Here is a 23,416-nt window from a genome sequence, read left to right as displayed (position 1 = left end):
CTCGTAACCACTACACTAAGAAACAAATTAGGAAGTGTTTTTAAACTGTGAAACCAGCCAGTTGGATCTTTTAAAAGGAAAACAATGCAGAGCTTTTACTCTCAGAAGGCTGGGACTCAATTATTCCTTGAATAATTCCATAGAAACTAAGAGGCTGGTGAGCTAGCCACACATTCCTGGAGGAGTCCAGTTGTAGCCTCCCTCAGATTCTAGAAATGAACACAGACGCTTTTCCACACGGTTACAGGATGTTACCGTTTTCTGTTTTTGGAGATCATACTGGTGGGATGGTAATGAGTCAGCTTTGTGGCTGTGGCAGGAAAGGCTGATGGGAAACTGGTCTTTTGATTGTCAGAGGTGGAAAAGCCCTCTGTCCACCAGACCAACTTCTGTGGTCGTAGAGTGGGCTCCGGAAAGAGAGATGCACTTTCTCCAGGCCAACTTGATGCCATGTGCCCTGGGGACCACCAGTCACATTGTCATTTTACAAACGACTTGCTGTTGATAATGAGGTGCTGTCCATTTCTCATTGGTTTACTGATGAGCACCTTTTACAGATGATAGGACTGACATGCGCACTTGAAAGTCAGCGCTGGGGTCTACTCTGTTTTGCTGGGTGATGCTTGCTCCCCAGGAAGAAGAGGCTACATCCTCTGTGTCCTGAACTGTTACCTTCCAACTGGACATGATGTCTGGCACATAGTAGGCAGTCAGAAAATATCTGTTGAGTAAATCCATAAATCTGAATTCATGAATCTAGAGGAAATTTAAAAATTCTAAAAACATTCTATTATATTTTTGTTTTGTTTGTAAAGTGCCATTGAGTCGGTTCTGACTCGTAGCGATCCTGTACAGGGTTTCCGAGGAGTGGCTGGTGAGCCTTGAACCACTGACCTTGCGGTTCAAACCGACCTTGTGGTCGAGTGCTTATCCTACAGTGCCACACTAGGACTCCTTTTAATTGTATAAGAAAATAGAAATATAGCAAACAGCGTAAAATGAAGATGTGGCTTAATGGGATATTATCAGTTTGCATTTAAAAAGGCTTTTATCACTTAAATGAGTACCCAAAGGCAGTATATAGTTTAGTCTTGTACAATTAAAATTTTTGGATGTCTTTTCAGCCTCCTTTAATCTGTAAAAGGTACCCTAGAGGTACTGTGGGATGAGCACTGGACTGCTTAACCAGAGGGTCAGCAGTTCAAACCCACCAGCCACTCCACGGGAGAACAATGAGACCACCTGTTCTTGTAAAGATTTGCAGCCCCGAACCCTCTGTACAGGGACGATCTGAGTGGGACTCAGGGCTCCCCACTCTTTTGTTTTCTTGCGAAGAGCTGCTTGATCACATGGCTCCCCTTTACAGATACTTGTCAGCCTCCTCCAGGACCATGGTCTCATCCACCCAACAGAGAACTCAGAGAACACGCCATTTCTGCTTTTGCAGAATCATAGCTCTTAAATAGAGATTTAAAAACCTGTATAACAGCTTGCTGGTGATTTTCCATGACTAACCATCAAGATTGTGTTGCATACTCTTCAAGATGTTATGTGACTATCTTATTTCTTTTCTTACCCGAAACTTCATGCCTTGTCTGTCTTGAGGCTTTCGGCTTGCTGCTTCCTCTGCCCTTCTTCGGGTTCAGCGTTGCCATCACTTCCTCCTGGAAGCTTCTGCAGACTCACTGATCTGTTAGAGATGTCTAACATCTCTTTGTGGTTCCCGTAGCCTCTTGATGTTCCCTTAATAGAACCCTTATCACACTGCCTGCAACGGTCTGTTTCTGTATCTGCCTGCCCACTCCCCGCCTCCTGCTACTAGATGTCGATTTCAAGCCAGGAGCTGCATTGTAGGGAGACAATGGGCTTTTTTAGGGACCAGCGCTATTCCTCTTCTCACTCTCCATCATCTAGCAGGATGCTTGGCATCAAGAAATTAATAAATAAACTCCTGAGTTTATTTATTGATAAGATGTCTACTGTTTCCATCAAACTAAGATCATTTCATGTGAAACTTGTTTCTCTGCTCAGTTCAACTTCCTCTTTTAGAATCTTTTTTGGGAAGTGCAACCAAGTTCCTCTTCACATTTCCCCACCACAATGGCCTTTGGAAAGTTTGGGGTCCCCCATGAAAGCTTTTCTTAGCAAGCATACATTGCATTCTCCTGGGCCCACCCCTCTCACAGTCCCTGCCAGAAGCCCCCGCTTTTCATGTCCTGCACTCTGAAGCCCATAGCACACAAAGTAAAGATTCAGGCTCCAAGTCTGCCTCTTCTGCCCTACTTCTTAATGCTGCCTGACATGTCTTCATCTGTTGTCATGTTTTTGCAGCTGGAATTTATGGACATATGAACATGCTGCTGTTTCTCTTGCCTTTAAAGCACACTGACCTCATCACACTGTCTTGTCTGTCCTGAGTGGCCATGTCTCTTCTCAGAGCTGTATGCTACCTCTAAAGGTTTGCCCTGCCTGTCCAATGCAGAGGGCCTGGCGGCTTCCTGTTGGCTGCATCTCACCGCAGCCTCAAAGGGTTGTTGTTAGTAAATGGTGGGCCGTTTGTGATGACTGCTGATGCACCTTGTGTGGGGGTGGGGGTGGGGGTGGGGGGACCGCGTGGGCTTTAAAGAAAAGCAATTTGTTTTCTTACAGTTCCGAAGGCAAGAAGTCTAATATCAGGGTGGGATTCTAGGGGGAGGTCCTTCCTTGTTGTTGTTGTCAAGTGCTGTCGAGTCAGTTCCAACTCATAGCCAGTCTATTGGGTTCCCAAGGAGTGCTTGGTGGTGCATTCTTTCTCAGTAGCCCCTGGGAAGGAGCTGATAACACAGCCTGTTCTCTTGCCCTGGCCTCTCACTGAGAGCTTGTAGGCATACCAAAGTGTCAGGCAGAAGGAATGCTCAAGGTTCAAAAGACTTCCTGTCCCAGTGGCCACGAGGCAAAACCAACTGCGGCACCAAGCATCTTTGTCCTGTCCCCCTTCTCCAAGCTCAGTTTCCAGTTGGGGCCAGTGCCACAGTTCCCTGCAGCCCAAAGGGAGGCTATGCTATCCATTAGGGTGCCTAACCTGAGAAGGTCGGAAACTTCCAGAAGTTTTCCACATTCTTCTCTCTGGCAAATACCTCTTTCCCTAGACCTCATATCCACAGAGAAAGCTCAATCATGTGTCGGTGAGGATCTGCAGCAAAGCCTTGGAGGTCAAAGAGAGAGTCAGGGGGTCCAAGAGTCCTAGAGCCTAGTTCTTGGTGGGTACACACAGCAGGTGCCCAGGTTCCGGGGCTGGTTCCTGTTCCATGCTCCGCAAGCACATGTCATCGTTTCCTAGGTCTCCATCTTTACAAACAACCACGTGACCCCAGAGCTCTCCTCCCCTTTACAACTCCACTTACCCTCTCTACTTTTACTTCACATTCATTCCTGATCCTGCCACTGCCACTGCCACCAAGGGTCCACATTATTAACAGATGCAATCATGTGGAAACATAGAAAAGATGCAGGTGATTAGGAGTGTGGGTTGGGGGCATCACACTGCCTGGGCCCCTCACTGAACGTCAGATACTCATCACCACTTCTTCTCGTAGGGTACTTTTAGAGATGAGATGAGTTAGTACAAGGCACTTAGCAAAGGCTGGGAGGGCATGACATAAATGAGGATGGTGCTCCAGAGGAAATGTCCCCAGTCACTCTACTGAATTTGCTTAGAATTCTATTAGAAAACCAAAGGCATACCTATTGGGAAGGAAGGAGTAAAACTTTGTTCACACAACGTATATGTAGAAAATCCCAAAGAACCGACAAAGAAACTGGCGGCGCTAATACATCATTTCAGGAGGGCTGCACAGAGACTCGAAACCTTGACAGAAGCAGACAACCCGAGTTTTATCCCATGGAGTGGCTGGTGGATTCAAACTGTGGAGCGTTCGGTTAGCAACCCAACACTTAACCTACGGGCCCATCGAAATGAGCATGAAAATGACTGTTCACAGCAAGGTGGACTTTGTGTGCCCTTAGTAGAATGGCTGATTTACTTGTGTGGTTACTGCTCGGCACAGAGGTAAGTCACTCCTTCTTGATTCGCCTCTTTTCAGGCTTGGCGAAAGCGCTGGTTTGTCCTCCGGCGGGGCCGCATGAGTGGCAACCCTGATGTCTTGGAGTACTACAGGAACAAGCATTCCAGCAAGCCCATCCGTGCAATAGACCTGAGTGAGTGTGCAGTGTGGAAGCATGTGGGCCCAGGCTTCGTCCGGAAAGAATTTCAGAATAACTTCGTGTTCATTGTCAAGACCGCTGCGCGCACATTCTACCTGGTGGCCAAGACTGAAGAGGAGATGCAGGTGTGGGTGCATAGCATAAGCCAGGTCTGCAACCTCTGCCACCTGGAGGATGGTGCAGGTGAGAGCTGTGGACCAGAGGTGTCCTGCCATTTCCCATCAAGCCCCACACAACCAAACCCAACCCAGTGCCATGCAGCTGATTGCGCCTCATTGCAGACACTGTCAGTCTTTCCAGAAGCAGACAGCCTTGTGTTGTTTCTATAGAGCAATGGGTGTATTTCACCACCAACCTTGCAGTTAGCAGTCCAATGCCTAACCCACAGCTCCCCCAGGGCCCCTTCCCATCAAGCCCAGTTCTTTGCAGTTAGCTTCTAAGGCTCAGGTTCACATGGGAGCATCACTTATTCTTCCACAGTTGGGATGCAAGCCGTGAAAGTCAAATGTGAAAGAAGTCTAAAGAAGTCCTATAGTCTCAGACGTTCTCGAAGTAGCAAAAAGCACGTTATTTCTAACTTGATGACAGAGATCAAGCTTTTCTGGTGTCTACTGGGTTATTCAGCACTAGAGGTGAAAGGATAGAACTTAGCTCTTAGCATACTTAGCACACCGACTCATAGCAACCCTGTGCACAACAGAATGAGACACTACCAGGTCCGGCCCCATCCCATAATCATTGCTACGCTTGAGCCCACTGTGCCAATCCATCTCGTCGGGATCTTCCTCTTTTTCACCGACCCTCCATTTACCAAGCACGATGTCCTTCTCCAGGGACCGGTCCCTTCCGATAATAGGTCCAAAATATGAGAGACGAAGTCTCACCATCTCGGGTTCCAAGGAGCATTTTGACTGTACTTCGTCCAGCACAATCTGTTTGTTCTTCTGGCAGACTATGAACCTTTAATATTCTTCTCCAACACCCTAACTCAAATGGCATCAATCTACTTTCTGTGGGCTTCCTTATTCACTGTCCAACTTTCACATGCATATGAGGTTATTGAAAATACCATGACTTAGTCGTCAAACTGACGTCTTTGCTCTCGAACACTTTAAAGAGGTCTTGTGCAGCAGATTTGCCTAAAGCAATACATCCTTGGATTTCTTGACTGCTGAATCTATGATCTTCATCAGTGCAAAATGAAGTCTCTGACAACTTCAACTTTTCTCCATTTATCTTGATGTTATTTATTGGTCCAGTGGTGAGGATTTTTGTTTTCTTTACATTGAGGTGCAACCCATACTGAAGACTGTGTAAGTATTTTAAATCCTCTTAGTTTTTGGCAAGCAAGGTTGTATCATCTGCATATCACAGGTTTTTAATGAATCTTCCTTCAATCCTAATGCCATGTTCTTCTTCATATAATCATCTTCTTGAATAATTTTTTCGGCATGCAGATTGAATAAGTAGGGTGAAAGAATACAGCCCTGCTGCACACCTTTTCTGATTTTAAACCATTCAGTGGTCCCTTGTTCTGTTCACCCAACTGCTTCTTGGTCTATGCACAGGGTTCTCATGAGCACAATTAAGACTTCCGAATTGTGCTCACGAGGAACCTGTACACAGACTCATTCGCCACAAGGTTGTCCATAGCTTGTCATGATCCTTACAATCAAAAGCCTTTGTGTAATTAATAAAGCACAGGTAGAATTCTATGTAGTCTCTGGTTCCATGTCCACATCTAAATCAGGCTTGTAACTCTGGCAGTTCTTGTCAATGTACTTTTGCAGCCATTTTAAAATTATCTTTAGCAAAATTTTACTTGCATATAACAGTAATGATATTGTCCAATGATTTCCACATTCCGTTGGGTCACCTATCTTTGGATAGGATTTCTTTCAATCAGTTGTCTTCCAGATTTCTTGGCATAGATGAGTGAGTGCCTCCAGTGCTATATCGTTTTGTTGAAAGATTTCAATTAGTATTCCATCCATTCCCGGTGCCTTGTTCTTTGCCAATGCCTTCATTGCACCTTGGACTTCTTCCTTCAGTATCATTGGTTCCTGATCAAATGATCTTGAAATTATTGAACATTGATGATTTCTTTTTGGTGACTCTAGGGATTCCTTCAATCTTCTTTGGATGGTTTCTGCATCAGTCAATATTTTGCCTATAGAATCCTTCAGTATTTCAAGTCGAGGCTTGAATCTTTTACTCAGTTCCCTCAGCTTGTTCTTTCCTTTTGGTTTTCTAACTCCAGGTTTTCATACATTTCGTTATAATATTTGACTTTGTCTTGTCGAGCTGTCCTTTATAATTTTCAGTCCAACTCTTTCCCCTCCTCATTTCTTAATTTGCTTTAGCATCTCTATACTGGAGAGCTAGTTTCAGAGTCTCTTCTGACATCCATTTTGGTCTTTTCCATCTTTCTTAATGATTTTTTGCTTTCTTCTTGTATGGTGTTCTTGAGGACTTGTTTTAATGTTCTTAAGTTTCAGCCTGAACTTGCATATGAGCAATTGATGGTGTGTTCCACAGTTTTCTTTGAGCCTTTTTTGGGTGCTTTTCCACAGATGTTGTCAATTTGATTTCTGTGCGTTCCATCTGGAGAGGTCCATGTGTATAGTCATCTCTTATGCTGTCTAAAGAAGCTATTTCAATGAAGAAGTCATTGGCCTTGAAGAATTCTACCATGTGATCTCCAGCATCATTTCTGTCACCAAGGCCTTTATTTTCCAACTACTGATTCTTCCTCTTTGTTTCCAACCTTTGCATTCCAATCAGTACATCTTACTTACATGTTTCATCAATTTCTGACTAAGGAAGTTGGTATAATTCTTCAATTTCATCATCACTGGCTTTGGTTGTTGGTGCGTAAATATGATTAATAGTGGTATTAACTGGTCTTCCTTCTAGGCTTGTGGATATTATCCTAGCACAGACAGCGTTGTACTTCAGGATAGATCTGGAAAGTGCTGAGGATGACTGTGGCGCCATTCCTCTTCAATGTGTCATTCCCGGCATAATAAGCCACGTGGTTGTCAGATTCAAAATGGCCAGTACCAGTCCATTTCAGCTCAGTAATGCCTAGGATAGTGCTGTCTATGCATTCTGTTTCATTTTTGACAGCTTCCAATTTTCCTAGATTCCTACTTCGTACATTCCATGTTCTTATTATTAATGGATGTTTGCAACTGTTTCTCCTCATATTCCTTACATTTCTTCTCAAGGTTTCAGCAAGGTTTTCTTAAGGTCTCTACAAGAGTGTTAGCTGTAAGTTTGCTTTGGGAAAACTTGTAACTAATTTCTGTGCTGTAGGGGAGAGATTTCTATAGGATACCCTTAGCTCCAGAGGTGGTTAGGTGAGACAGTCCATGAGTGCTCACATGATGGCTCATGTGCTCTCATACTTGCTCAATCACTTTTCATAAGTTTGTGTATATGTAACTATCCAGACGTCTCTCTCACACACACAGTTTCCTTGAAGGATTTTCTTGTTGAGCCCTGGGGCATCATTTGATCATGCCTTGACCCTCACACTATGGGATTTTAAATCTGGCTTCTTTCAGTCTCCATCTAGTACACAAATCTTTACTCCTAAATTCCCTGTTCTGCAGTATTTTCAACATTTAAATGATTACTGAATGCTTTTCCCCATCTGCCACCGTAGTATCCATATTACAACACTAGGTGGCAATGAAGAGTCAAAGGTGTATGCTTTCTGAACCAGGGAAGCTTATTAAGTAACATTGCTAAGCTTTGAGAAGACGCAAATAATAGGAGATGGAGTATGGCAAGATCTTTATTCTGGGTACAACAGATGAAATTTACTAGCAAAACTCACTGACTGAGTTCAACATCATGCCTATCAACAGGGCCTCCCTGACAACTTCTCAACCTAGCCACTGGCTCTCCGCTCGCCCTTCAGCCAAACTATATGCATATTTGCATATCTTGTTCTGTGTTTCTTTCCTCATCCGGAAGTTAAGAATTTATCCCTAGCCATAGAGACATAATATGGTTCCCAACAACCCAAAAGGAAGAGGAATGAGTAAGAGTCCAGGCACGAAGCCTTGACCTGAAGTCCTTCTAGCACGCTTTGTTCCCTTTGTTTTTAGGTGAAGATGAGTGTAGAGTTCTTTTCATCTGAGAACCACCCTGGAGTGTGTCCTGTGGCTTCTCAGCATATACCAGGCAGCTTCAAAATGGCATGATCTTTTCACTCTACTTTTCCACAAACTTTCTGAAGCCCTCTTGTAGTGTTTCGTTCTGTCTCCAGCAACCATAAAATAGTTAACACGTCATGGATTTTCTGGCCAGGACCGCTGTCTAGTCCCTGTTTGGTAAAGTGGAAGGTCAGAGAAAAAGAGGAAGACCCCCAGCGAGATGGATTGGCACAGTGGCAGCAGCAATGAGCCAAAATGTATCAGCGATTGTGAGGTTGGCCCAGAACTGGGCAGTGTTTCGTTCTGTTGTGCGTACGGCCTCTATGAGTCGGTACCGACGCAAGAGCACTTAACTACAACAACTTCCTCATAGCGATTCTGTGACGTGTGTACTATTGTAGCCTCCACCATCCAGAAGATGGTAACGAAGGTTCCATAGTAGTGGCTGCACTTCAACCCTGGGCTGTTTTGGGTGACTATTGGAATCCTGCATCCTGCTAACGGTCTTCCAAGGGGAAGTCAAAGCAGGCTCTTCACTGGGAGTTGCTGATCTGGAGTTCTTATCCGCTTCGGATCCAGATTAATCTTGAGGACAATTTTCTACTCGAGAATTGTAGACTTTCCCAACCATGAAAACACTGTTTCTTTCCTTCTTGTTAGTTCCATGTGTTCGGTGCGAGAATGTGAGCTGAGTGTGGGCAGGGTCTTTGTCAGGGCTGTATTGGCAGCGTTAGAGCAGTTCCAGGCACTTGCTAAGTACAGCAGTAGATAATCTATATGGACACGTATGGCAGATATGAGGGGACTTCAAAAGCTTTATGGGAAAAGTCTATTTTCAACAAATGTTTTTCTGGCCCCTCATATAGATCTGTAGCTATAGAGACACACATATACATATGCACCGTGCGTTAATGCGCCAGACTACAAAGTCGTTTGAACTGCAAGGTCAGCCCGTCAAGCTCAACAGCTGCTCCTCAGAAACCCTGTACAGGGTTGCTGTGGATTGGAATCGACTCAATGGCACTTAACACCACCAATATATATGTGTACATGTATATGTAAGTCACACACATTCATATATCACACAGAGTCCTGGTGTGGCGCTGTGGGATAAAGCACCGGACTGCAGTGTTGGTTTTAACCACAAGACTGACAGTTCAAACTCACCAGCCGTTCCTTGGAAACCCTATATAGGGTTACTTTGAGTCGGAACTGACTCGACGGCACATAACAACCACATAAATATATAAATAGAGTCCTGTTGTAGCGCTGGAGGAGGTTGGCAGTTCAAGCCCACCAGCTGCTTCTCTACAGGGTCACGATGAGTCGGAACGGATTCGATGGTACTTAATGACAAAACAGCTTTATGTACATGTACGTATTGTTGCATTGATAAACAATGTTGGGGGAGGGCTGATGAGGGCCGTAAGGAGCTCTGTGTAGACGATCTGACTGCAGGTTTGTAGGCCAAGAAAGCTTGTTTTTGAGACTTTTAATTGATTCAGCACTTCACTCTTGGAACATTGGCCTCCTTTTCTAGACAATGTTTATAGCATCGGGAAATGGGCTTCTCCATCAGTACAAACACCAGCTGTGATTTGCATCTTGTATTTGGCTTCTGAGCTGCTGTTTCGAGCTTGGGAGTGAGTGTTATAGGCATTCTACAAATGTTAACCCGGGAAATGATTTCTCCAGCAGGTTCTGTGGAGAGCCTCTCTCACACGCCCTCCTCCCTGCAGCCTTCCCCTGCCAGCTCCCTCCACACCGCCCAGGCTGCCAGGGCCTCCTTGCCAAAAGAGGGCCGGAGTGCTAGGAGCTCAGGTACTGAGGAAACCCGGAGGGAGTCAGAGTTTCTCTTCCTTCCGGATTATCTGGTTCTGTCCAGCTGTGAGACCGGAAGACAGCAGCGTAGCAGGTACAACCATGCAGGCTTCTTCCCTTGCCTCCCAAAGCCCACGGTTCCTCCTCTGGTGGAGTCCCTTGCTGAGATGTGCTCCTTGTACCTGCCATAGTGTCGTCCAGTGGGTGGGTCTGCCCTCAACTCTCCCTGCAGCTGCCACGGTGGGAACAGATCATGTATTTCAGCATGTGGCTTTCATGTCCTAGGTGTCAGATGCTTATATGATGAGAAAGAAAAAATCAACAAATGATTTTTTCCTGTGCTAGAGGGCTTGGCTTAACTGAGGAATGTGGAGGACAGATGGCTACACAAGCAGAACAAGAAGGGGGTATTAGAGGAATGGGAAGAAGGCCAGCAAGAGGTCAGGAGTAGACTTTCTTCTTCAGAGTCTGCAATTGTTCCCTCCAACTTGTATGGTTTTCTTCCCTCAGTCTACCCACAAGATGTGATAGCTGGTCAAACTCGGATCGCTCATTGGAACAGACTTCATTTGATGACGTATTTGTTGAATGCCGGCAGTCAGTACCCTCCAGTCATTTGATGTACTCCTCAGGCCAGGGAAATGGATCTCAGGAGATGCCTTCCATGAATGCCCAGGCCGTTCTGCTCAGGAGTAGAGAAATCAACGGACCCTCCTGGGACCACTTGTCATCTTCATCATCACTGGGAAATGCCTTAAATCCCACCATTCAGGTAGATGAAAACCAAGGCTCCTTGCCCTGTGGGATAAAAGAACTAGACACGATGTCCAACACTCCACCTCCCCGCCCCCCTAAGCCAAGCCATCTCTCTGAACAGTTCCTGAGGAGTGGGCACAGCCGCATCAAGAACCTAGAGTGTTCTGTGGTTCCAAGAAGAATCTCCCTCTCTGGTTTAGATACCATGAGAAGCTGGAAAGGTAAGTGTTGGCATGCTAACAATCAGGTCCAGAGGATGGCCTGGCCTGGCTCTTCTTCACTTATTGTGTCTACATGAGGACTGTTAAGCCAGCATCCTTTCTGAATAGGACCAGACATTTTGTGGAAGCACACAGCCAGAATTTTAGCAATTCTCCTCTGTTTGCAGCCCCCCTCCTTTGGCCATGTCACTAGGGAATTTGGTTAAGGTTTTTTCCAGAGTGACTTAATTCCTCAGTCAGAATCAAAGATTCATACAATTTAAAACTGTATTTGCATTCTGTAAACTTCTGCCATTCCTTCCAAAGAAAGCCTTAGTAGGCAACGGCAAGAAGGTGTGTGTATCAAATGAGATGCTGAATGAGGCTGGAAAGGAGCTTCACTATGCCTATGAGAGGCAAAGACTTGAATAGGGCCAAGCTGAGCCACAGAAAGACATCACCTTCCATACCAAGGGGGCGCACAAGTGCCTCCACCAACATCTGTAGGGAACTAACTATGTTTCCTGGTGGTCGGTCTCAAAGGGTCTGAATGTGTGGACATGTGTGGACAGTGGAAAAAAGGGAAAGCTGAAAGAGGAGGCAAGGTGGCTTTAGAGCAGGAGATAGGTGAAATCAAAAGGGTAATAATAGAATGTGAGAGAGTCGCAAATGTGAGAACAAAAAAAGGAACTAGTTTAGAGTTTGAAGACAAATATCAATGAAGTTTTTTTTCTTTCAGATACAGGCAAAGGCTAATATTAATTTGTTGTTGTTGTTGTTTCATGTCATTGAGTCTGGTATGACTCATAGTGACCCTGTGTAGGGTTTCTGAGAAGTAGCTGGTGAGTTTGAAGCACTGACCTTGAGGTTAAAACTGACCTTGTGGTCCAATGCGTACCCTACAGAACCATCCAAGGGTACTCTAGAATCACTTATTTAAAAATACATAAAATAAGGATTTGACCATGAAACAAAAGGCAAAAACAACAATGAATTAAATAGAAGGATACCGTAAAGCAGATTAAAATGTATTGTTCTTCCTTTTTCTCATTTTGAACCACCTGAGATTGAGGTTTGTGCATGGCAAGGTTCATTCTTGTCTGTGTGACCCCACAATGATGTGGGAAGGCCGTCCTGTCACCAGGGCTCTCCCGGGCTGCCTCTGCCCGGTCCTGTATCATGCACGCAATTGTGCTAAGATTTGAGCCCATCACTGCTGCCATTTTGTCAGTCCTGTATAGTAAGTAACTGTAAGGTGTGTCGATGGCATTAATTGATTCAACTCTTCTGAAGGGTTTGTTGATGTTAAGTGCCATCAAGTTGGTTCGCACTCATAATGACCCTGTATAGGGTTTCCAACGAGCGTCTGGTGATTTTGAACCACCAACCTGATTGATCAAAGCAACCTTTCAGTCCAGTGCTTATCCTATAGTGCAATACTAGGACTCCACATTTACAGAATGACTTCACACAGTTAATCATTGCAAAATTATTTGTGCAGGAAAGCTAGGAATTAACCTAAATGGTCACCTATAGAGAATTTGTCAAGTTAATTACTCTACATCCTTTCAAAGACATGAGTCAGAAAATATTGCTACTAGGCCTCCAGTTCATACATGCATGCATGCATTCCCGACAAAGTATATTTAAACATGTCTTTGCAATCAGTGGATGACTGCAAACAACTTCTGTCAGTACTAAACTTGCCTTAGTCTTATTAGGATATCTTCCAGAAAAAAAAAAAAAAAAAAGATCCAATTAAAACAGTGGTTTCTGATGGAATATGCTAGACCAATTAAAATCAGGACAGAGAGGTCAGCTCAGAAGATTACGGTGACTTTTTATTATTATTATTCTGAAAGGATATTCTTGATACTGTGTGACAAACTATGGATAACATTGCAAAGAACAGGAGTTCAGACCACTTCACTATGCTCATGCAGATGCTGTACATAGATTAAGAGGCAGTCATTGGAACAGAATAAGGGGATACTGTGTGGTTGGCAATCAGGTGCACATCTGGGTTGTGTCCTTTTACCATATTTAATAAGCTATATGCTGAAAACATAATCCTGATGAACTTGGCATCAGGATTAGAGCAAGATTCTTTAGAATCGTAACAACATGCAGATGACACAACCTTGCTAGTTGAAAGTGAAGAGGACTTAAAGTACTTGCTGATGAAGATAAAAAACTACATACAGCCTTCAATTTAGATTACACTTCAACATAAAGAAAACAAACATCATCACAACAGGACCAATAAGCAACATCAGAATAAATGAGAAAAGATTGAAATTATCAAGGATTTTTTTTTATGTTGATCCACAATGTTCATGGAATTAGCAGTGAGGAAATCAAATGACTTATTGCATTGGGAAAATCTGCTTTAAAAGATCTTTCAAAGTATTAAAAAGCATACATGTTACATTTAAAACTAAAGTGCATCTGACCCAAGCCATGATACTTTCATTTGGCTCAATATGCATGCAAAAGCTGGACAACAAATGAGGGAAAACTGAAGAAAAATTGATGCCTTTGAATTATGGACTACCAGAAAATAAACCTGGGTTGGAAGAAGTACAACCAGATGGCTCCTTAGAAGCTAGGATGGTGAGACTTCATCTCATATACTTTGGACACGTTATCAGGAGGGGCCAGTCCCTGGAGAAGCACATCATGCTTGGTAAAGTACAGGGTCACCTAAAAAGAGCAAGACCTTCAACCAGATGGATTGACACAGTGTCTGTAACAGAGAAATGATTGTGAGAACAGTGCAGGACCAGGAAGAGTTTCATTCTGTTGTACATATGGTCACTGGGAGTTGGAACCAACTGAATGGCACCTAAAAACAACAACACTCTTGATAGATTTTTCTCAAAGGATACAAGACAATCACAGGTACTTAAGATGAAGTTTTAAGTAAATTTAAAGCTGCATTGGTGAGAAAAAGGTCAAGAAACCTACACCAAGGAATTATTTTCATATCAGGATAATATACCAGCTCATGTTGCAATGGTAGAAATGGCTGTCCTGTGAGAATTTCATTGGGAAACCTTACTACATCCACCCTACCCTCCTGAACTTGCCCCTTCCAACTTTTTGTTCCCCAAATCCAAAGGCCATTTAAAAGGAACATGATTTTAAGTCCCCTGAGAATGTCAAAAGTGCCATTTTGACATGGTGAAAATTGAAGAGCACTTTGGGGAAGTGTTACAGAAATAAAAACATCACTTTCAGAAGTGTATAGACCAAGAAGAAGGATATGTCAAGAAACTAGCTTTACATTTTGATGTTTTTGCTTAATAAATATTTGTATGATTTTGTAGCAATAGTTTTTGGCATATTTCATAACTGTAAAAAAGAATGGGTATGTATATGACATTATAGAATTGTGTTAATGTTAAATTTCCTGAATCTGATCATTGGACCCTGGTTATATGAAAGAGTGGCTTTGTTCATGAGCAGCCATCTAAGGTGCAACTTACTGGGCTTCTCCTTGTCTGGATAAAAGAAGAGTGATGAAAATAAAAAACACTTAGAAACAATTAGTCCAATGCACTAATGAATTATGTGAACATCAGTCTCCGTGATCTTGAGACCAGAAGAACTAGATGGTGCCCAGCCACCGCTATGAACTCCTCTGAAAGGAATCGCATTAGTAGGTCCTAGATAGAATGTGCTCTGGTAGTGTAGTGGTTACAAATCGGGCTGTGAGCCGCAAAGTCAGCAGTTCGAAACTACCAGCTGTTCCGTGGGAGAAAGATGAGGTTTTCTGCTCCCATAAAGATTTACAGCCTCAGAAGCCCTGTACAGGGTCGGTATGAGTTGGAACCGACTCCACGGCACACAACAACAACAACAGATAGAATGTGAGAAAGTGTGGAATGAAGCTCAAAATCATAAAAAACAAAACATACTTACTGGTCAGATAGAGAGTAGTGGAACCCCCAAGCTATGGGCCTGGTCACCCTTCATGTCAGGAACTGAATTCACCCCTTTGTCTTAATTTTCAGCTAAGCGATAGGTGAGTTTGTCATACTGTGGTGACTTGCATGTTGCTGTGATTCTGGAAGATATGCCACAGGTATTTTAAAAACCATCAGGGTAACCCCTGGTAGACAAGTTTCAGATGATCTTCCAGACAAAGACTAGGGAGAAGGAGAGATGGACTACTTCCAAATGCTTAATCACTGGAAACCTTATGAATAGCAGTGGAACACTGTCAGCTCAAGAATACTGAATATTGAAACATGATGAAGAGCACTAGAATATTGCCAGATACAGTGCTGGAAGATGAGCCTCTCAGGTTGGAAGGCACTCACACTATGACTAGGGAAGAGCTACCTCCTCAAAGTAGAGTTGACCGTGATAAAACAAATAAAGTAAAGCTGTTGGCACCTTCATTTGCTGATGGGGCACAACTCAAAATGAAGAGAAACATTTGTAAATATCCACTAATAATAGGAGCATGGAATGTATGAATCTAGAAAAATTGGAAGTTTTCAAAAATGAAATGGAATGCATAAACATTGATATCCTAGACATTAATAAGGAGCTCTGGTAGCGTAGTGGTTATGAACTGGGCTGCGAGCCTCAAGGTCAGCAGTTCGAAACTACCAGCTGCTCCGTGGGAGAAAGATGAGGCTTTCTGCTCCCATAAAGATTTATAGCCTTGGAAACCCTGTTCAGGGTCGCTATGGGTCGGAACCGACTCGACAGCACTTAACAACAACAACAACAATGAGCTGAAATGGACTGGTACTGGCCATTTTGAATCTGACAACCACATGGCTTATTATGCCGGGAATGACACATTGAAGAGGAATGGCGTCACAGTCATCATCAAAAACAACATATCAAGATCTGTCCTGAGTACAATGTTGTCTGTGATAGGAAAATATCCATATGCCTACAAGGAAGATCAGTTAATACCACTATTATTCAAATTTATGCACCAACCACTAAAGCCATGATGATGAAATTGAAGAATTCTACCAAGTTCTTCAATCTGAAATCGATCAAACATGCAATCAAGATGTATTGATCATTACTGGCGATGGCAATGCATAGGTTGGAAACAGTTGTTGGAAAATTTGGCGTTGGTGATAGAAACGATACTGGAGATCACATGATAAAATTTTGCAAGACCATTGACTTCTTCATTGCAAATACCTTGTTTAGACAGCATAAAAGAAGACTACACACAAAGACCTCACCAGATGGAATACACAGAAATCAAATTGACTACATCTGTGGTAAGAGATGGTGGAAAAGCACCATATCAATGCCAGGGGCAGACTGTGGAACAGACCATCAGTTGCTCTTATGAAAACCAAAAAGGAAGTACACTCAGCATTTCTCAAGCTGGGGGAACTGAAGAAGAAATTCAAGCCTCGACTTTCGTTACTGAAGGATTCTCTGGGCAAATTATTGAATGGTGCAGAAAGCATCAAAAGAAGATGGAAGGAATACACAGAATCACTGTACCAAAAGGAAATGGTTGATGTTGTTTCTCTAGTCACTCATCACAAGAGCCATTTCAAACCTTCTCCCCTGTCTTCAAATCTTCAGCTCTGCCTCTCCCATCTCTAATCCCCTAAGATTCATGTAATAAATGCCATCAGCAGTTACTGGTTATTTACTCTATCTCTTCTACTTCACAGAGAGAACCAAAGTCATCAGATAGAGATGTCAGCATCTCATCTGATTTTCCATCTTTTGGGGAATACGCTCCGACCACTCCGCTAGAGTTAGTAGAAAGGCTTGCATACAGACACTCTGTGTTTTGATTCTCTGCCTGACCAATGGAGGTTTGGGGGGGGGTGGGGGACTTGGTAACAAGGATAACAAACTTTCCTTGATGTCTGCATTTGTAACCACTCTGGCTTGTGTCTTGCAGCTGATCTAGAAGGTCAATCCTTACGACACCGAGACAAGAGACTCAGTTTAAATTTGGTAAGTTTGGCACGCAGCTTCGTTTAAGCCTTAATTTTATCGAAATCAGCCCTATCTGCACATATTCCTCTGCAGTCTTTTGAGACTCATCACTCAGAGTTTACAAACCGTTGGAGACTCACTGGTGTTCTGTCAGGGCCTTGCTAGTTCTAATGGTACAAATACAAGCCATTGTCTAACATGGGGGAGCTACTTAAGGCATCACAGTAGACTGAAAGCATTTGCATAAATTCCTAATCCTCTGTCTTCTGGCATCAGATCTAGGAGAATCATTGCCATCACTCACTCACACGTTAAGGCTTGAGGCAGAGCCTGAATTACAGGCTTGTTTATCTTTCCTAAGGAAATTCACATTTATTCTTGAATCATTTGGAACTGAAAGCGCATGTGCAGTCTCAGCTGCCTACTCATAGCCGTATCCATACTGTCTTGCAGCCATGCAGGTTCTATCCGATGAGCCCCACAGCTACAGCCAATGCTGAAGCTAGTTATGTGCCCATGGGCCCTCATGTCGCTGCCTCAGGCCTTGGACCGCACAGCAGCACTGATGACTACATCCCGATGGGCTCAGGAAGCATCTCAAGCCCACTGCCTGAGCTGCCTGTGGACCTGGAGCCTCCTCCAGTGAATCGAGACCTCAAGCCTCAAAGGAAATGTAAGACCCTTGGCCAAGCCTGCTATGTCCAAAGAGGGGAGCAGGGTTCTGGCAGCCGCTTAGAAAAGATCTTCTGCCTGGCTTTCCCTGAGAAGGAAGGTCAGGGGGCTGGACAGTGTAATGGCTAGAGAAAAGTGGGATGAGAGTCAGGAGACTAACAGCCTACAAAGCCAAGTTCATTCCGAAGGGCTCATCTTTGACTTACAAGTAGAGCCCAGGAATATGGTAGCCCAGAAAGGCCTTTGATGCTAACTTGTAAATGTGCTGAGCTAGTAACATGCCGTACTGCTCTGTGTGTGCCCGTTTCCAGAGGTGTTTGGGGATGAGGGAAGTCTTTGCCAATGAGCAGCATGGGTCCTATGTGCACAGAGCAACCACTCAGCTTCTCAGGAACAGACTGGGAGCAATAATAAGAGAGAAACAGTAGGGCAACACAACTTGCTGACTTCATTCTTGTCACCCACACCAGCCCAGTCAGGCTAGGTGATTACAGGGAAACGTTCTGTACAGTGACAGCCGCGACTCTTTAGATCAACCACCACCTGAGGTGGCTGTGCCAAAGCTGGTAACTAACTCTCCTCCCCACCCCCGTCCTGCCAGCTCGATTCCAGTCACAATCCCTTCAACTGCAGTGAAACCACACTGGGTGGGATGCCGAAATGAGAACCCTCGGGGTGTTCTTCAGTCCAAGGGGGAGGGCACTGTGTCAACAGTAGCTGGGAGAAGAGCTCTAAAGTCGGTACTGTGTAGGAGAGCAGACACTGTCCCATAGCTTCCTTTTGGTCAGAAGCTGTTTCACGGGAGACTATCACTTTGAGGTGGGTATGATTGTTTGGCTCAGTTACATTTTGAGAGCTGTGCCGTCCAACAGAATCCTTGGTGATGATGGAAATGTAGCTACTGAACACTTGAAACATGGCTAGTGCAATTGAGCAACTGAATTTTAAGTTTAATTTTAAGAGTTTCCTTTAAAAATGAATATAGGCACGTGTGCCTAGTGGCTACCATTGTGACCTGGGAATAGGAGACATGACGTGTGGTTGGATGAACCACACGTTTTGGGGATTACTGGGTAGGTTCAAGAATGACCCCAAGGCCACAGCACAGCTGTAGGGATGGAATGTAGGCCCCGGCAGGAGAGGGCAGGTGGTGAGTCAGGAAGAGGCCAGTAGATTAACCAGATACACCCAGGCGAAGCTGTCTCCCCAGGTCCTGCATGGCTCCCATGCCCTGCCAGGGCAGCCTCTTGCCCCAGACAGAGACTGATGAGAAACCAACTGAATAGGCCAAAGGTTACTTGACAAACATCGGCTTGCACCAGGGAAGGTGATATCAGACCCAGGGTGTTCTGTGTGGCCTCAGAAGGACCTTCTGAACTACTTTGCCCTCCTCTGTCCCTCAAATACTGCTCCCTGATGACAAGAAACAGAGCTACTGCCATTGATCTTCCTGCTCTCTCCCTCTGCAGCCCACTTGGTCTACATCCGGCTCATCAATTTTTTATTTCATGGATTGTGCTTTTGGTATTATATCTAAAAAGCCACCATCAAACCCAAAGCCACTGATCATTTTTGCCTATGTTATCTTCTACAGGTTTTATAGTCTTCTAGTTTTATCTTTTACATTTAGGTCTCTGAGCCACTTTTAAGTTAACACGCTTTGGGGGAATTTGTTAAGATCTGTATTTGCATTCATAATTTTTCATGTCTTTTCTCCATGGAATTCTTTACTCCTTTGTCACAGACCAGTTGCCTGTATTTGTGTGGGCCTGTTTCTGGCCTGTGTATCCTGCCCCATGGATTTATTAGTCTCCTCTCTTGCCAATTACTATCAGTTCTCCAACTTCATTCGTTTTCAGTATTGCTATGCTGAATCTTTTGCCTTTCAACATTCACTTTAGCATCAGTTTGTTGATTGCTACTGTCAAGTTGATTCCCACACATAGAGACCCTGTGCCCAACAGAACAACACACTGCCCAGTCCTATGCCGTCCTCACAACTGTTAGGTGTCAGCCTATCGCTGCTGTCCCTGTGCCCATTCATCTCCTGGAGGGGGTCTTCCTCTTTGATACTGACCCTCCACTTTACCAAACATGATGTCCTTCTCCAGGGACCGGTCCCTCCTGATAACATGTCCAAAGTATGAACGACGACGTCTTGCCATCTTCGTTTCTATGGAGCATTCTGCTTGTACTTCTAACACAGATTTGTTTACTCTTTTGGAAGACCATGGTGCTTTTAATAATTCTCCTCCAACACCACAACTCAAATGCATCAAGTCTTCTACAGTCTTCTTATTCGTTGTCCAACTTTTACATGCATATGAAGCGATTGAAAATACCCTGGCTTAGATCAGGTGCCACTTAGTCCTCACACTGACACCTTTGCTCTTTAACACTTTAAAGAGATCAGCAAATCTAGCTTCCCCAACTAAGTGCCTGAAAGCCCCCCACCCTGCAAGCAGACCTCCTGCCCAGAGTCACTCAGCTTTACTGGCTCTGTGGACTGGGAAGCCCACCGCTCTGTCTCTTGTTCTGCTGCTGCTCCTCTTCTGCCACGCCTCCAGGGTCACAGCTTTCTGTCCCAGGCTTGAGGACGTTCAATGTTCAGTGACCTCAGGATCCTCCAACTTCTGAGATGGTTCATTTTATACAATTCACCGAGAACCGACTTGACAGCTCTTACCAACAACAACATGCATAGAGGCAGCAATGATTATGAGGCTGGCCCATAGCATCAGGTCACTATGCCTTGGAAACAGACCGACTTATTTATGTTAGCCTTGTATCCTACAACCATCCTAGGTTGTTTGTTAGCTCCAGGAGTTGTGGGGAGGTTTTGTCAGTTCTTTGGAATTTTCTACATAGATAATTCTGTCGGATAAGCACTCCACCTAAACGCTGAAGTTTTGATCATTCAAACTCACCAGCCACTCCTCAGCAACCCTATACAGGGTCACTATGCACCGGAAACAACTGAACTGCGCTTAAAAGCAATTATGTTTTCTGTCAACAAAGACAATTGTATGCTTCCCTCTAAATGTGTTGTTGTTATTAGGTGCCAGGTCCAACTCATCTCAACCCCATGCCCAACAGAAAGAAACCCTGCCCGGTCCTGGGCCAGCCTCACAGTCCTTGTTAGGGGGAAGCCCATGATTGCTGCTGCCACTGCGCCAATCCATCTTGTTGGGAGTCCCCTCTTCTTCACTGACCTTCCATTTAACAAGCATGATGTCCTTCTACAGAGACTGGTCCCTCCTGCATTTGTCTTGCAGAAATCTATCCAAGGAGCACTCTGGCTGTACTTCCTCCAACACAGATCGGTTGGTTCTTTTGGCAAAAAAACTTTCAATATTCTCCTCCAACACCCTAACTCAAATGCATCAATTCTTCTACGGTCTTCTTTATTCACTGTCCAACTTGCACATGCATATGAGGTTATTGAAAATACCATGACTTGGGTCAGGTGGACATTGTTGTTGTTGTTAAGTGCCGTCGAGTCGGTTCCGACCCATAGCGACCCTGTACAAGGTTTTCGAGGGTGTAAATCTTTACAGGAGTAGAAAGCCTCATCTTTCTCCCGCGGAGCGGCTGGTAGTTTCAAACTGCTGACATTAAGGTTCGCAGCCCGATTCGTAACCACTACGCTAGCAGAGCTCATTTAGTTCCTCAAAATGATAGGTTCCTCATGAGCACAATCTGGAATACCCATTCTCCGCAGCGTTGTCCACAGCTTGTCATGATCCACACAATCGAAAGACTGTGTTGTCAATAAAGCACAGGTAAACAAACATCTTTATAGTATTCTCTGCTTTCAGCCAAGATCCATCGGACATCAGCAGATGATATCACTCGTTCCACGTCCTCATCTGAATCGGGCTTGAACCTCTAGGAGTTCCCTGCCAATATTCTATTGTAGTCATTTTATAATTATCTTTAGCAAAATTGACTTTCATGTGATATTAATAATATTGTCTGATGATTTCCATATTCCTTTGGTCACCTCTCTTTGGAATGGTCACAGATATGAATCTCTTTCAAATTCTTGGCATAGATGACTGAGTGCCTCCAGTGTTGCATCAGTTTGTAGAAATATGTCATGCTGAAACCTTCAGTGCACCTTGAACTTCTTCCTTCATTACTATAGGCTCTTGATCATATGCGACCTCTTGAAATGGTTGCACATCGACCATTTCCTTTTGATCCAGTGACTTTGTATATTCCGTCCATCTTCTTTTGGTGTTTTATGCATCATTCAATACTTTGTTCACGGAATCTTCCATTATTGCAAGTCAAGGCTTTCAGCTTAAGAGATGCTGAGTATGTTCTTCCCTTTTGGTTTTCTAACTCCAGGTCTTTGCACATTCATTATAATATTTGACTTTGTCTTCTTGAGCTGCCCTTCGAAATGTTCTGTTCAGCTGTTTTACCTCCTCATTTCTTCCATTTGCATCTCTACCTGGAGAGCAAGTTTCAGAGTCTTTTCTAACATACATTTTGTCTTTTCCTTCTTCCTCATCTTCTCGATGACCTTTTGCTTTCTTCCTGTATGATGTTCTACATGTCATCTCCACAACACTTCTGGTCTTTGGTCTTCTGATCTATTCAGTATATATGCCTTTCATTTCCTTTTCTTGTCTTACTGCATTAACTACTATACTGTTGAATAGGCAAGCATGATGAAAGAGGATGTCTTTGCCACGTTCCTGGTCTTAAGGGGAAAGCACCTACTTTCTCACAATTAAGTATATTAACTGTTGATTTTTTTGTAGGTGTTCTTTATCAATTTAAGGAAGTTCTCTATTCCTAGTTTCCTGAGAGTTTCTGTTGTGAATGGATGTTTGATTTCAAATGCTGTTTCTGCATCTTATAATATGATCATATGATTTTTCTATGTTAGTCTGTTGATGTGATTAATTGCATTCATTTATAAACTTTACTGAGATAAAACTATTTTTAATTGTGGTTAAAAATATGTGAAACCCAACATTTGCAAATTCAACTTTTTGTTTGTTTGTTTGGTCTTTTATTTTTGGTTTCCAGAAAAATTCTCTCTTCTTAGGTGCTGGCAAGTTGGCTCTAACTCACAGCAGCTTTATGCACAATAGAAGGAACCATTGCCGGTCCTGTGCCATCCTTACAATTGTTCTGTTTGAGCCCAGTGTTGCAGCCACTGTGTCAGTCCATCTCATTGAGAGTCTATGTCTCTTTTTCTGACCCTTTATTTTACCAAGCATGATGTTCATTTCCAGGCACTGGTCCCTCATGATACCATGTCCAGAAAACTTAGAGGCAAATACATTGTGCAGATACCATTTGCTCAATTCATGTTCTAAATAAGATCTTTTATTTTCTTCCTCTATTGCTGGTTTTGTTAAATGCCATTGAATTCACAACAACCCATAGCGACCCTATGCACAACAGAACGAAACACCTTTAGGCCTTGCACCATACTCAGTCTTGCTGCTACACTTGAGCCCTTGGCTGCTCCCACTGTCTTGTTGGGGAAGCCTTCCTCTTTTTTGCTGTCCTTCCACTTTACAAAACATGAATGGTCCCCTCGTGATGTTATGTCAGAGTACGAGAGATCAAGTCTGGCTATTTTGACTTCTAAGGAGCATCCTGGCTGTACTTCTTCCAAGAGGTTTGTTTGTTCTT

At 43.8% G+C, this 23,416-nt stretch overlaps 1 protein-coding gene across 3 annotated transcripts in view; it reads left to right on the top strand.

Moving 5' to 3' along the window:
- GAB3 (GRB2-associated binding protein 3) overlaps nt 1–23,416 on the top strand; it is a 122,111-nt gene that overhangs the window by 79,820 nt on the left and 18,875 nt on the right. For 2 of the 3 annotated variants that reach the window (XM_006876834.1, XM_006876832.1), the window contains exons 2-6: nt 4,083–4,386; nt 10,065–10,284; nt 10,701–11,167; nt 17,049–17,104; nt 17,540–17,759. In XM_006876834.1, coding sequence (XP_006876896.1) covers nt 4,083–4,386; nt 10,065–10,284; nt 10,701–11,167; nt 17,049–17,104; nt 17,540–17,759 — 1,267 coding nt within the window. The remainder of the gene's footprint in view (nt 1–4,082; nt 4,387–10,064; nt 10,285–10,700; nt 11,168–17,048; nt 17,105–17,539; nt 17,760–23,416) is intronic. The other variant, XM_006876833.1, reaches the window with a different exon arrangement.

The sequence above is a fragment of the Chrysochloris asiatica genome, unplaced genomic scaffold (genome assembly GCF_000296735.1).
Source record: "Chrysochloris asiatica unplaced genomic scaffold, ChrAsi1.0 scaffold00419, whole genome shotgun sequence".
Taxonomy (NCBI): Eukaryota; Metazoa; Chordata; class Mammalia; order Afrosoricida; family Chrysochloridae; genus Chrysochloris; species Chrysochloris asiatica.
This window is presented reverse-complemented; position numbering and strand designations above follow the sequence as displayed.